We start from the raw sequence: 14,400 nt of genomic DNA, 5'->3' as shown, positions 1-14,400 counted from the left end.
CCCTGGAGGTGAACCAGAGGGGACAGAAAAAAACCAGTAGCTCCACATTTCCACATTACATTTTTCCCTACACTTCTGTCCTACACTCACAGGTTGAATTACTGCTGAAGTAAGATAGTTTTTCAAGGCACAAAATGTTGTTACACTAGCAGAGATGGCCAGAATGCAAGGAAGCACTTCTTTCTGCAGTGTCATTTAGGAGTGGAACTGAAAAGTTTGTGTGCAACTGGTAAAAATAGGTTTTTTCACACTTTAAAAAAGATTTACTCAGTTGGTCAGGTGAAGTAACAGAGGTTTCACTGTGTTCACCTTGGTTCTTACCCAAAGTTCCTACCTTTTAAAGTTAAGTTCAGCCAGAACCATGGGAACTCAGTTGGGTTAATTGGCTACCAAAAACACGGCTCCAAAAGTTCCCTGCAGTCACCTGCTCTCACACCTCCTACTGGGAAAGAGCTCAGTTTTCCCTAATCCCTCTTTGGACCAAATGGCTTTTGGTCTACTAGAGAAATTGGGAGGAAAAAAGTCATTGCATTAAAAAAATTTGCAAACTTAGATTTTATGCAATATGCCTCTCCATGAGGATTTTTTTAAAGAATACATTGAGAAAACATAATACCAGTATAGTTTTTTCCTCCCTCTGTTATTGGAACTCGGCTTGAAGTTCAGGCATATCCTCAAGCATGTTCTTGATACCTTGCACCTTTCTGAATGCTAAAAAATCGCTCAGCCCTCAGGCTAATCCCTTTCTTAGAAAGAACTGATCCTCAACTGCCATGCCCTCAGTCCCAGATTTTGTGAATCAACTGAGTGTAAGGCTCCCACATTCATAACTTTTTTCCAGTAACTGCAGTTCTTGAAAGACACCATTCTTCAAGCTCAATTTCACATACAAAAAAAATCTCTTGAAATAACTTATGCAATGCCACTGCTTTCTGGTCTTTCATTAAATAGAAAATGGTTTTCAGCTATTTGTTGAAGTTATAAAAATTATTGATAGACTTGCCACAATTTAAAACAAAAATTGTGGAGCAGCTGCTTCATCTTGGCAGGTTGATTTTTTCTTTTAGCAACTCTCATTAATGACTTCCTTTTCTGACCACAGTTCTCTAAAAATGCAAACAAACTTTCTGTCTCTCTCATTGCCATGTGGACAACATTGCATTTAATATAACCTTTAGCACTTGGACAGAATTTTCAAAATTCCTGTAGAAATACCATCCCATCAGACAACAGCCCTGGGAAAGAAATACAGATATCACAGATAGAGTGAGGTAAGCTAGTCACAAGAAAACCCCAGCACACAATCCCTGCATCAGTCCAAATCCCAAGCTGCTCACCTGTCTTTATAAAGGGAGGCAGTGCCCAAAACACCACTCTGCCATCACAAACTCCTGCCAGCAGCCTGTATGTTATAGACAAGCAGCTTTATACCATTGTGGGCAGGTTTGTCAGATGCACTCAACACTAAGCCAGGCAGAGCAACACCAGATTGCAGTATGGGTTCTTTCTGTATTCCCTGAGGTGCAGAGCAGTCAATTCCACTCTTGTACTGTGGGACAGGGTTTGAAATCTGCCTAGATTTTAAAGGTTCATCTTATTTATTTTAACTCACATGCAGCCCCAATCTCTAATGAAGTGAACATTTTAGCTACACTGATTTCAGTGGCCTCGCTTCTAGGAGTGTCAAAGGAAAGGAGCTGAAGTCTGCACAAGACTTCTGCTCAACTCAGAGGAACATTTTGGTCAGAACTGTACAATTGCATGAGGGGTAAATTTGACAGTCTTATCTTCCTTATGGGCTTCTAAAGAATTCCCTCTCCTCTCTCCTCTAGACAAGTTCCCTGCCATTTCAGCAGAAGCATTCAGAACTCTGCATAATAAAGCAATAAAGAAAATATCAAGGAACTTCAAAAACAGTCCATCCTGAAAACTAGTAGGCATTTTTGTACCAGAATGGCTTATGCACATTTACTACCTTCTTTGCCTATGGGAAGCATTCATTCAGTTCTGAACATATAAATATCTTTCAGTGATTCATTTCTCAAATTGGTTTCGGTATAATGAAACCATGGAGCAGGTTCAATGGAGTAGGTAATAAACTATTTTCTATTCAGCAGATTTGTTGCCACATATTTTCATGCTAACAAATCCCAAAATCACATAACCCATAGGAAGATGTTGTTACCATATTATTACATTTCACAAACATAATAGCTGGAAAAATTACTTGTTCTTTATGACTAAAGTACTGTAACTTGGAATAGGGTTGAATATGACAAACAGTAAGGATTTGCCTACACCACAACACAACCAACACCTTCAGATATAATCTGATTACAAGTAATTACAACTCACTGAACCTCTGCTGACATGTTATCAGCCAGACTGAAAGTACTTCCAAGGATGTCTTGAAGTAATAAGTATATTGGAAATCTTGAATTACCAAAACTAATTCCACTCCTTTGTCTTGTCCTCAGTTGTGGACAAGCTTAAGCACAGTTTGGATGATGTTGCTGGAACACATTTCACCCTTCTAATTTGCATACTTCCAGTTTTAAGTGGCTCTGTCAAAAAAGGTTGGTTGGAAAGGTCACACCCCTACTGAGCATCTATTTTCAGTTCTCTCATCTACTCACAGGGAGCTGCTGTCAGCCCTCCAGACATCCCATCTAAGTGATTGCTATCCTACTGACACTCGCCAGTTCCTTCTGAGCCATGCAATTACTTTGATATCACTGACTGTTAATCAAAACAAAATATTTCCTGCATAGTCTTTTAATGCACAACCTTAAAAATAGAATGTTGGCAGACATTACAAACATTTTTCAGAAACTCAAGTCAAGGAATTGAGGTTTTTTGAAAGTAACTTTGTTTATGATCTTCCAGAAGGAAATAAACCATATGGAAATCAAACTTGGGAATCTTAACCCAGGGCTGCTACTGGAGTTCTTCACTTTGCCTGAGTTCAGCTCCATGTAATCTATGCCTTCCTTACAACTGTGCTTTTCCTCTCTTTCCTTCCCCTGCAGGTGAATTTTACTTTCTCCCTTTTATAAAATGAAGATAGAAAGTGTCTGCTAGCACTTTGTAGGATTCTGTTGAATATTTCCAGAAATATTCCACAAACCCTATATTCCAAATGGATTTTTTTTTCCCAGCTTTTATTGTCATATGACTCCTCCTTCAAAACATTTCTTTCTCTCTTCAGAAAAGCTGCTGCTCCCAACAGAGGAAGAAGTAGGCATTGGTATTAGTAATAATAAAAGCTATCATCCAGCTTGATTTTATTTAGGGGAGGAAGCCAATTTTCCCGTTTGTTCATTGTGATGGGGATAGAAGGTCAATAATGTGGTTTATCAAGATCTCCAAGGCTCTCTGACAGAAAAGCAATCCAGCAACACTTGTGTTTGGTACAGTAGAATGAATTCTGCTGAGTTACATTGCCTGCATTCCCTCATGTAAGGAAAGATGCTCTCTTCTCTTGACATTGTTATCATTTCACTCACCAGTGCTCCTGTGGCAGACACTCCTTTCCCCATTACAGACCACAGGCTGGCTGTTCCCCTTAGTGCCAGATCCCAAGGCGTGCCAACTCTTATTATTCCAAATTTAGATTAAAACCCTTATTCTTTGCACAAAAATTGTGACAATTCTTTCAAGATAGGTGGAGAGTACCTTGAGTACAGTTTAGATAAGAGATAAGGTAACCTCCTACAGGCCTGAAAGCAAGTCAGATCTGCAGTGCCCTGGCAGGCTTGGCACGTCTCATGTGTTCCTGTGACATCTCAAATCCAAATTCTTACCCCTTGACCTCCTCCATGCACACCTTTGGAAGAGCTGGGTCACTTATGTGAGCTCTTACCAGCAACAGCAATGGAAAAGGAAGCTGGATCCCTCCTTGATTACTTGGGAATGAAGCCTGAAAGCTGCCAAGAAGTATTAAATACTGAGCAAGTTAACTGGGGAACTGGGAAGGAAAAAAAAAATCTTCCTTTCCCTCAAGCTGACATTAAGCAATATCTCTACACAGTGCATAAGCACACCTGGATGGGAGATGAGATCAAGAGGATGGAGATCATCTCTACAATAGACTTGGGCTATTGGCCAAAGCTGCAAAAAGGAAAACAAAACAAATGTAGCTTTAAGCCTGACACTAAACCCACCTGTTTTATGCCCCTTTTGTCTGTCAGCTTCAACTGGAGAACACACTTATACTCATCTTTGATCTGCTCAGCACGGGGTGCTTTTGTCAGCATAACCAGCTTCAAAAATGACTGCATTTCATTGTCAAGAGCAGGAATAATCATGGGTTTCTCCTATTTCAGAAAGATGCTGTGGGAAAATTGGTGGGCTATAAGATACTTTTGAATCTCTGAAAAGTCTGAAGAAAAATAGTACTTTATTGTAAAAATTTCAGAGCCTTCAGAGCCTTTTACAATAACAGTAATGTAAGTAAAATGCCAGATGGTCAAATCATTGTCCAGTACAGGCACCTTATTTACTGGTGACACGTGCTGGGAGAGGCACATCACTGCTGGTTCATGTATCACAGTCAGGACTCACAGAAAAACAACTGGAATTAAATCTTGAAAGAAAAGAGCACAAAAGCAAGTTTTCTAATTCATGCAAAAAGCCAGCAAGACCCAGATCCAGAAACCTCACAAAGACATCATTCAGGTCAATAATGACAACTGACTTCCAGGTTCCTCTGAGGTGCAAACTGTTCCTGTTATAGTTCTGACAGTGTTGCCCAAGTGCCCAGAGCTCTGAGATTAGAGCAGAAATACAAGCAGCAACAATGCTGTAGAAGATGACAAATGCATCCTTCTCAGCTGAGAATTTAGACACCTTGTAGCTTTTTTAAAGGTGGGAGGAAGCATAAAATGTTACAGCACTATACATCAATACTGTAAAAAAAGAGATGTAAAAGATGTGCAATTACAAATAATCATGTTCCTACACTGTCAGAGAAAGCATGGAAATAAACACAGTACAAGATAAACACATAAGGTTTCCAGTCTCCTGGGGAAAGAGGTAATGACTTCCAACAGAAAAAAAATAGCTACATTATAGATAACAGTACATTGTGATTTCTTTAGTATCTGTTTTAGTACTACATTAGAAAAGTACTTGATTAAAAGCCAAAAAAAATTAAAACATTCTCAGTTACACAGATATGGCCATGTAGTCATGCAGCTGCCATTTCTCAGATTTCACTAAGAAAGTTAACACCTTACAGGCCTTCTCTTTCACCACTTTCAAAAGCAGCATCTACAATGACAGGAGAAACAGCACCTAACTCTAGGGTTAAGGGTTTTGTACAGGATTTGAAGATTAAGGCTATATTCCCAACCCAGTGACAGGCTGCTCATGACCCTGGTGAAAATAGTACCGGGCAAGTCAGTGTAGGATGCTCTAGAGCTCAATCCCCTTCTCTGCCTGAAGTCACATCAGCTGTGCTTCTCCCTAGGCTTAATCTCTCTCCCTGGTCTACAATGCACAAGGGACACACAGATAGCCACAGTTTCTCTAGAACACAGAGATTCTGCACTCACCCAAGGCTGCAGGTGATTAACCAGCTCTGAAAGGGGGACGTGGGGCTGCACCATCAAGCACAGCAGTGAAGAGCCTGCTCAAGACATGCACATGCCATCCCCTGGAGTTGTAAATCAAAACAAAGCAGTTTCTACAGGACAGACTGAAGGACTGAAGTTAAATATCCTACCACCTAGCCAAACCAACTCCTCACTTAACCTGAGATCCACGTGCTCCCAAGGCAGGTGCCAGTCATCCCTGGATTGCGCAGGGAAGGGTTCTCAGCCCCTCAGTGCTGTGGATCCTGCTGCCTGACAAAACCCCTTTTATCCATCAAGACCACCACATTTCTGTATTTCCACTTACTACAGATATGCTGGGAGTTCAAAGTTTGAGGCACAGAGTCACTGTGGTAGCAGGAATTATAGAAGCACCTCACAGTATTGTCCTCAAGGAGGCCTTGGTATTTTAAAATCATCAACTCAAGTTGGTGGCTAAATACCAAAAGAGACTGATGACAACAGCCACATACAAACTGACAACTACTTTTCCCCTCTATCATAGCAAGTTAACTACCAAAGCAGTACTCATGATTATATTTCTACATAAATAAGAACTCCCACTGACATAAATATGAGTTTAGCATGAGCTAGACATACATAAATGTAATTCCTACTAATAGGCACATTTGGAGCTGTCAACAGTTATTTGAGTATAACACTCCATATTAATTCAACTTGCAAGATGAAGGTCAGGGGACAAAAAGCAAAGCAAAATGAAACCCAGAACTTGTCAGATGGAAAAGGACAAAACCGGTTGGAAAATAATTTTATTTTTCAGACTTCTAAGAAAATTTACAAACAATGGTGGTGTAAAAAAAAAACCCTATAAAAAAGTTGACATTTCTCAAACTATAGCATCAAAGAAGTTACAGAGCAACAAGCATACAATAAATTCTATTCATCAAATTAGTATTAGTTAAGTAGTTAAAAACATAATAAGTAAAGTCTAATAATAAATCTCTACAGCTTACTCAGAAATTGTAACAATCAATTCTGAGCTTAAATTATACTTACAATAGACAATTAATTCACCTCTGCAATCATCTACAGCACTGAAATCATCTAGGTCAAATTACATAGCAAAAGCACACCTTGGAAATCTGTAAAGGACATCTTGAGCACAGCACAATTACGTACAACAGAAAGCAAATCACCCTGCATGCTTGCTTCTTAGTCCCCAATGTCTAATATGAAATACAATAGACAAGTAACAGAAGCAATATTTAGTAACTCTTTTCATGCTGGTTCTATTTTTCATGCAGAGTGGCAGAAAGGCTTCCTTGCCCTGTTTTCTGTTTGAGCCTTGGCACTTCCCCAGGTCTGTTCTCCCTGTTTTCATCACCATCCTTGTCACTAGAGGAGCAGGTGGTTGTTAACAAGTCAATCCCATCGGGACCCCCACCATGCCCTCCACATATGCCCATCTTCACCCTGCAACCTCCCTCCAACTCTTCACATGCTGAACTCCAACAGCACACCAGACATGCCCAAACCTAACCTCCCTGTGCCTTTTGTGCCAAAGGACACAAAACAAACAAATGCTTATAGCCTTAATTACTGCTGCAGACTTTCCTCTACTCGGGTCACTTTAAATAGTAGGCATTTAAAAGCCATTAACACAATTTAATTAACAGCTTAACCCAAAATTGCAAAGGAACTCCAAACACCGTCACATTAAAGCTTTTGGAACACAAATTTGAATAAACATGAAAACTTGGTGTTTTCATCAATCCATAAATCAACTCCGCCTGGCCCTAACTCAATATATATATCTGTTCAAAGTACAAGGAGTAATAATTATTTTTTAGTCACAGCCTATGGATTTGTGCTTTCACTGAACTCATCCAGAGAAATGCCAAAGACAGCATCCATTAAATACTGCTAAAATAATTCATTCATGACAGTTCAAGAGAGTGCATCAAAGGGTTATTTTTTCTTTCAAAAGTAAAAACAAACCCATGAATCATTCCATTTAATGAGACTTCTTTCGTGACTGCTTATAAATGGATTCTTAAAGAAAAAAGCAGATATGCATATCTCATGCTAAAACAAAAGTTAGGAAGAAGGTTGCACCAGTGTTTATCATTAAATTTGTTTAAGTATAGGCCATATCTGAAATTCTTGCCAATTCTTATTAGAGCAGCTAGAAACATCGTTAAACCTGGCAGCACTTTGTAATAAAAGATGTGGGTATTTATGTCATTGGGGTCAACAGACAGTTGTAGTAACATAATTTAGCTTTTAATGATTTTGAAGACATCCAATGGAACACTCACTTTCAGCTTCCCATCTTCCACAGATAGCCAGGGTAAGACCTGACAAATTCACATTTAACCAACAATTCTGATCAGAGTTCTGACCAGAAACATTTAGACCATGTGAGCTAATTGTACCTGAATTACTTCTTTCCTCCCTGCCTATAACAAAGCCACTTTTAAGCTTTCTAACCCCAAAGCAGAGCCCTTCCAGAAATCAGTCTTGGTTATTTTTCCCAAATTCTCCCTGACTACAGGGATCAGCCGCAGGAAGCCAACAGCAGCAGGTGTTGGCTGTGCACCCCACTGCCTGCAGCCACACTTCCAGAATTGGGCTAGAGGCCTTGTGAGGGCTTGTGGGGCAGGTGGCTGGCAAGGATGGCCTTGGAAGATCACTGATCCTACTGACCACAGCCTTAGAACACTTGTCCCACAAGTGCCTCCCTACCTGCCAAGTGCTGCAGGCAAGTGGCACAATAACATCCAAGGTGCTGTGATGGGGCTGTGCAAGTGGCCCAGGCAGACAGAGCTTTCCAGTTTGCAAACATGTGAAGGCACTCAATGATGCAAATGCATGAAACACCTCATGAGAAGAAAATGATCCCTCAAATTTATAACCTTTTAATTTTTCTTTCATCACCTGCTAGGTATTCAAGCCCTTTCCATAGCAGTGGTTTATGTAATTTCATATTTAATTAAATGCACACACTTCAATGGCAGTGTTTAATTCTTCATGCAGAAGTCTCTCTTGCTGAATCCTTGCTTCACACATTCCCTAAATTAAGCACTCCCTCTAACCTTCCCAGCCTTTCAACAGCTCACTAATACAAGTAGCTTTACCTTCTTCAAGTTTAGCAAACACATTCAGAAAAAAAAAATCTTCTCTACCATGGATAAAATCAGATACATTTTCATACAATGTATAATTAATGTATAAGGCTTACTGCCATAAAAAGACAAGAACATGGCAGGTCCAAAAAGAATTTATAATATCAAAGTCTTAGATACTGGCAAATGTGTTTGGAAAGGCAAGTGAACCTCCACAGTTTAGGCGTTAAGTCTTTACATGACTGGTGATAAAAAATAAATTTTTCTGCAAATAAACTGTCCTGTTTGTAGACTGCTAGTGAAATTTTGTGTACCTGCTCTAAAGTACCTGTCATTGGCCAGTCACAGAACCAGATTGCCATGCTGACTTGACTATCTTGTATTTCCCCCGTGAGAAACAGGTCTAACCTGGCTTCTTGTGCAAGGCATGTTCAAACTACAGTGACAAAGAAAAAGAAAACATCAATAAAATAAAAGTATGCACTCAGATCTCCTTAAGAGCAGCACACGCTATTTGACCTCTCTTCTTTCTTTGTAAATACTCACAAGCAAGACAGGTCAGTGTCTTTCACGCTTGCTTGCCATTATATGACAAATCCAGTGCCTGAAAAACTTCTCCTTCACTTACATGTACCCAAAGCCAAAACTGGCTGATTTAAAAGTAATGGTTGTGGTCTATATTGTTCAGTGTTTCCTTGACTAGGCACAGATTTTGAGGAAAGCATGTGCTAAGCTTCTCCAGCATAAACAACAGAAAAAGTTATTACCTGTTCAGAATTTAAAGGAAACAATATTACTTATCACCTACAACTTAGGTAACTTTAAATTAATCATGCTCTATTAACTAAGGCTCGTTAGCATCGGCTCAGCGTTAGGTATTTACCTTTAGTCCACCACAGATTGGACAAGATGAAAAAAGAGCTCTTGTCATCCCAAGGTGGGGGCTACATGTGTCACAGGGGTCAGCTGAGGCCCCACCAGGTGGTGACAGCTCACTACTTTTGGAGTCTGACACCTGTCCTTGTGGTTTTGTGTCTGACCACCTTGAAACAAAATCCACACACGTCTCATCACTTGAGTCCTTGCTGCTTTCTGTGAGTAAGGATGAAGGCCTCCCTCTGTGCTGGCTGTGCTCAGCTCCCCTCCGTGCTTCCAAGTGTGGTAGTAGCAGTCTTGGGTCACTGGCAGCTTGAGCTGGCAGGGCCTGGTCCTTGGGTAGTGTGGAATCTGCACTCTTCAGGTGCACTTCTTTAGAAGCTGCCTGTAACACACTCCTGGGTATATCATAAACGTGTCTGAGAGAGCTGGGAACCTGATACTCTGATCCCACACCTCTCTGGGACTCACTGTGAGGGCAAGTACATAGACTCTGATCTGAAGGAAAGTTCAATGGCAAGCTTAGCAATGATCCAAACTCATCACCGTGGCAAATGTCTAAGCTCCCAGCATAGGAAGAGAAGCTCCCAGAGTAGGAAGAGTGACTACCAGTAGCTATTCCACTGTCAGAAGAGCTCTGCCGACCTATTTCCTGCAGCTGTCTGGACCGCAGGGGCTTCGGAGGGGGTTTAGTGGTGCCACGTGCCCCTTCTGGAAGGGTCTTCTCTTCTCCCAGGTGAATGCCCTTTGCAGCTGCCAGCCCATGGCTCTCCTGAGAGGTGCTGGCTGAAGATTGCTCGGGCCATGCTGTCAGCCTGCTCCCAACACTGACATCTGAGTGGCTGGTATCCGAAGAAGAGCTTGAAATACTCCTATCATCTCCTGGAACAGAAGGAAACACATCAACCTACGTTTAAAACACAATCAACAGACTCAAGCATGGCAAGTATGTACAAACAGGAAGGGCCCAGAGATTCCATCTGCTTTTTGTAAGTGGAACTGCCGTCAGAAAGCCAGAAATTCCTGCAATAACTCACAGCCCCACGGGAAAAATAAAATGCAATGGTATGTTACCTTGCCATAACCCTTCCACACTGTGGAACATCATGCATTTGATGCTAAATTTTTAAAGTTCATGCACCAAGCTCAACTCTTTACAAACACATTTTACTTTCATACAGTTAATTGGGTTGCTGTACCAAAATACAGTCACTGTACAAATAAAAATAAGAATAATACTGTTATAAAAATGTTTACATATCTATATACAAAAATATCTCCTGTGATTCATTTATGTCTATATTACAAGACAGTTTTCTTCAATGATAGTTGCAAGAAAGGCATTTTAACAGGTAATTACTGCCATCAAAGACAGAATATGAGTGAAAAAAATTAAACATTGGCATGAAAGAGCAGAAGGACAAAACACAAACATTGCAAACAAACAGATACAAACCCAAACAAATATAAAACAACTTTCTTGTAGCACAAAGAAACTGTACGTGAAGTTGGGTCATGATTTCTGACCAGAAGGACTGAATTAAAAAAAAACAAAAACAGGGATGCTTATCTATCCAGTCTCATTTCAGTTAAGTCTAGTAATTATGTGCTAATTAAGAAAAACCTCAGGAAGTCTCACTGGAATTCAGTCACAAACCCCATTACCCAGCAGTGTCTAGGCCAAAACAGCCATGGACATGTATATAAGTACATAATTAAGCTCCTGAGGATCTTCACAGGGACAATTTTTATGCTTGTAGACTTTCGAGTCAAGAGCAAAGCAGAAGTTTGGATGATCTAACTTTGGCTATTAAACAGTTCAAATGGCAATTCAGGGCACAGGCTCTTTTACAAATCCAGTGCTAGACACCAATTCTACTTTGATCCACTAACAACTCCAGAAAAGGCATGTACAGATAGCAGAGGAAAGCACAGGCGTCTTATGTGTTACTGCAAAAATCTGCTGTAAGCCTGATGTGTGAACCATACAAGTGAGTACATCTCACAGGCTGCACTAAGGTACTTAAGCAAGTATCAGATTTGATGCAGACAGTTCTTTTTAAGCTTTACATGCAAAAATTCAGTAGGACTCAGCATCCTGAATGGTCTTCCTGGGTTAATAGTGTTTGATTCAAAATTCAGTCTGCTGAGTTGAAAACCTCCAATCTACATCATAGGACTTCAGACAATGCTGTTAGAGAACTGCCTCACAAGAAACATAGCAAATCAAATGTCTAGTATTTTTCTTGTAAGCTCCACATCGTATAACAAAGGCCATACAACTTTTAAAGCCTGGTCAGGAAGGAACATAACATAGTACTTTTATTTAATTAAAGATATTTCTTACCTCCACTACCTTGACGACTTGTGTGGGACAGCAAGCTCAAACGCTTTTCTAATTGCAAAGCTTCATGAGCCAATCTTTCTTCTGAATAGGCTGGGTTTGTACTTGGATCTTTAAAAAGAAACAGAAAATAAATACTTTAAATAAATAAATAAATAAATAAAAAATAAGGAAAAAGACATTCTTATGCTTGAAATGCTGATTGGAAAAATGTATGGGACAATCTGACTTCGAGCACATCCTGGACATGTGCTACACAGTAACTTAAAAAATATTTACAGAGATTATACCCACTGTCTGTAATAGTTACCACCAGGGACAGCACACTGAAGAGCACAGCACCAAAGTCAATAGCTACAGAAATAATTAGCATCCTGCAGGTCTAGAGGACTTGAAATCTAATTTGACCCATGTAAAATCTGTCCTGAATTCGCTGGATTCACTGGGAACTTTAACATTCAGAAAGACCAAATTTTTCATCCTAGAAATTTACAAATCTACATCATAAAGTCATAATCAGAAGGATTCAACTGACATCTTCCAATCCAGATCATCTATTTACAAAGACTTTGCCTTCAAGTTGGATGTTCAGATGGTCATTAAGTTCAGATGTCAGAGATAAAATAAGCAACCTAGTGGCTCTCTGTCTTCATGTTTAATAAAAGACAAGTTAAGATGATATATACCACTTTTAAAATGTACTGTTATGGATTTTCCCCATAAATTTTAGTGAGCTTGCCATTCCAGCTGACATTATTTCACTGAAGGTTGCTCATTATGTTCCAAAAAACAAAAGCAGAAAGACCAAAAAAAAGCAGAATGTGGAAGTCTCATCAGTAAAACGGGCCATTTTCCTCTAAATCATTTTATTTCCAAAAGTCATTGCAATAAAACCAGATGTTGGAAGAAATCATAACCATTATCCCAAGAGAAACCTTACAGATCCCTTCAAATAGCACTCATGAGTGTGTCACGTTCAGCAGTTGCAGAGGACAAGATCTGCTAACTTGTTCACCACCAGAAACTTCAGTAATTCTTATTAACACACAGGGAAAATAATTAATGACAGCAAAAACAGATTAGCATCCTCACAACTGCTGCTCTTGTATATCTGATCAACTGGGCAGTACAAGCACACCACGAAAACACTGAATCATTTAATGAGAGGAAAAGAGGGTGAAAAAGGCTATACATTGTTGTGATTGTGTTAGCAAAACAAAAACCAGTTGGAAAGATGAAAGAGAAGTTTCATTTTCACCCTAGGTCTTTTAGTTTTAAAAGACTTGGTTTTGATATTGTCAATACAGCCAGTCAAAGCAAGCTCATAACCAGGGGAAGGAGCACTGCCAGCTCAGCTGAAGCTCCATGGGAGCTCCCAACATTATCAACTGCCCTGAGAAACAAACTGCCACATCTCTCCTCCCTAACCATATTCACTTTCTGACCTGTCCTAGGTAGGAACAGAAATGACAATGCTGAACTTTCTAAATTTTCTTTCCCATGTTGAGGAGGCTTCCATCTTTGGCTGTCTGCAATCTGGGTAAGATGAGCAGAAAAACCAAGACACACACAATCCATCTATAACAACACACATTGGAACCCAAGGGTGTTCTAACAGGGACAAGGCAACAATGCCCATGACAAACAGGGTCTGTGACCTCTGTGTGTCCCAGCTCAGACAGAAAATAAGAATGTTTGATGTGGATTATTTAGTTAGGTGTCCAAACCTATTTACACTGCAAGACAGCTCATATTAGGCATTAACTACCTCAAACCTGTGTGACTGCTTACTCAAACGAAATCCCCAGTGCTTCCATAAGGACCTCTGCCAAAGAAAAACACAACATTTGGCCACCAGTACCTATGGTGCAACCCAGACATGTCCATGCAAAGATCTGCTCAGTAGCATACAGTGTTACAAGCTGCTGCCACTTTTTTAATGTCCTCTACTCCAGTTACTTTGTTGTATCTAGCTAAATGCCTTATGTCCAGAAAAGGTCCAAGAAAGATGTTCTACAAACACTCTCAGTATAAAGTTGTCATGACAGATCAGTAAATTGGTCAAAGAGAGATACAAACAGACACTAACCCTTCCCACACAAAAATACTGTCAGTAGGAAAGATACTTTCACTTTCCTCAGAATATGACTACTTAACAAATGCAGATGTTCAGGACATAACGAGGGCACCTACACAACAACTAGTTTTTGAAGTAAATTATATCCCTCTTACAGACTGCAAAAGATATAATTTAAAAAACAAACAACAAAAAAAAAAAACCTGGTCAAACAACTGATCTTGTAAAATTGGCTTATAATAAAATATGAGATAAGGTAAGAGGAACGTTGGAGTCAGAAAGTTTGCACTTCACACGTTCAATTGCTTCCAGAAGTTAAATTCCCTATCAGCTACACATCTACAGAACACACCAGGTTTCATCCAACAACATGAAACCTCTAGGCATACTGTCTGTCCAACAGAACTGGATTTTTTTTTTGTT

The 14,400-nt window shown here is 39.8% G+C and overlaps 1 protein-coding gene across 3 annotated transcripts in view; it reads right to left on the bottom strand.

Moving 5' to 3' along the window:
• DOK7 (docking protein 7) overlaps positions 1-14,400 on the bottom strand; it is a 58,809-nt gene that overhangs the window by 25,673 nt on the left and 18,736 nt on the right. For all 3 annotated transcript variants that reach the window (XM_084205300.1, XM_084205301.1, XM_084205302.1), the window contains exons 6-7: positions 11,904-12,011; positions 9,564-10,438 (exon numbers count right to left, since the gene is read on the bottom strand). In XM_084205300.1, the coding sequence (XP_084061426.1) occupies positions 9,564-10,438; positions 11,904-12,011 (983 nt within the window). The remainder of the gene's footprint in view (positions 1-9,563; positions 10,439-11,903; positions 12,012-14,400) is intronic.

Source organism: Fringilla coelebs, assembly GCF_963513975.1.
Source record: "Fringilla coelebs genome assembly, chromosome: 4".
NCBI lineage: Eukaryota > Metazoa > Chordata > Aves > Passeriformes > Fringillidae > Fringilla > Fringilla coelebs.
The sequence above is the reverse complement of the archived record's forward strand: the minus strand, read 5'-3'. Positions and strand labels throughout refer to the sequence as shown.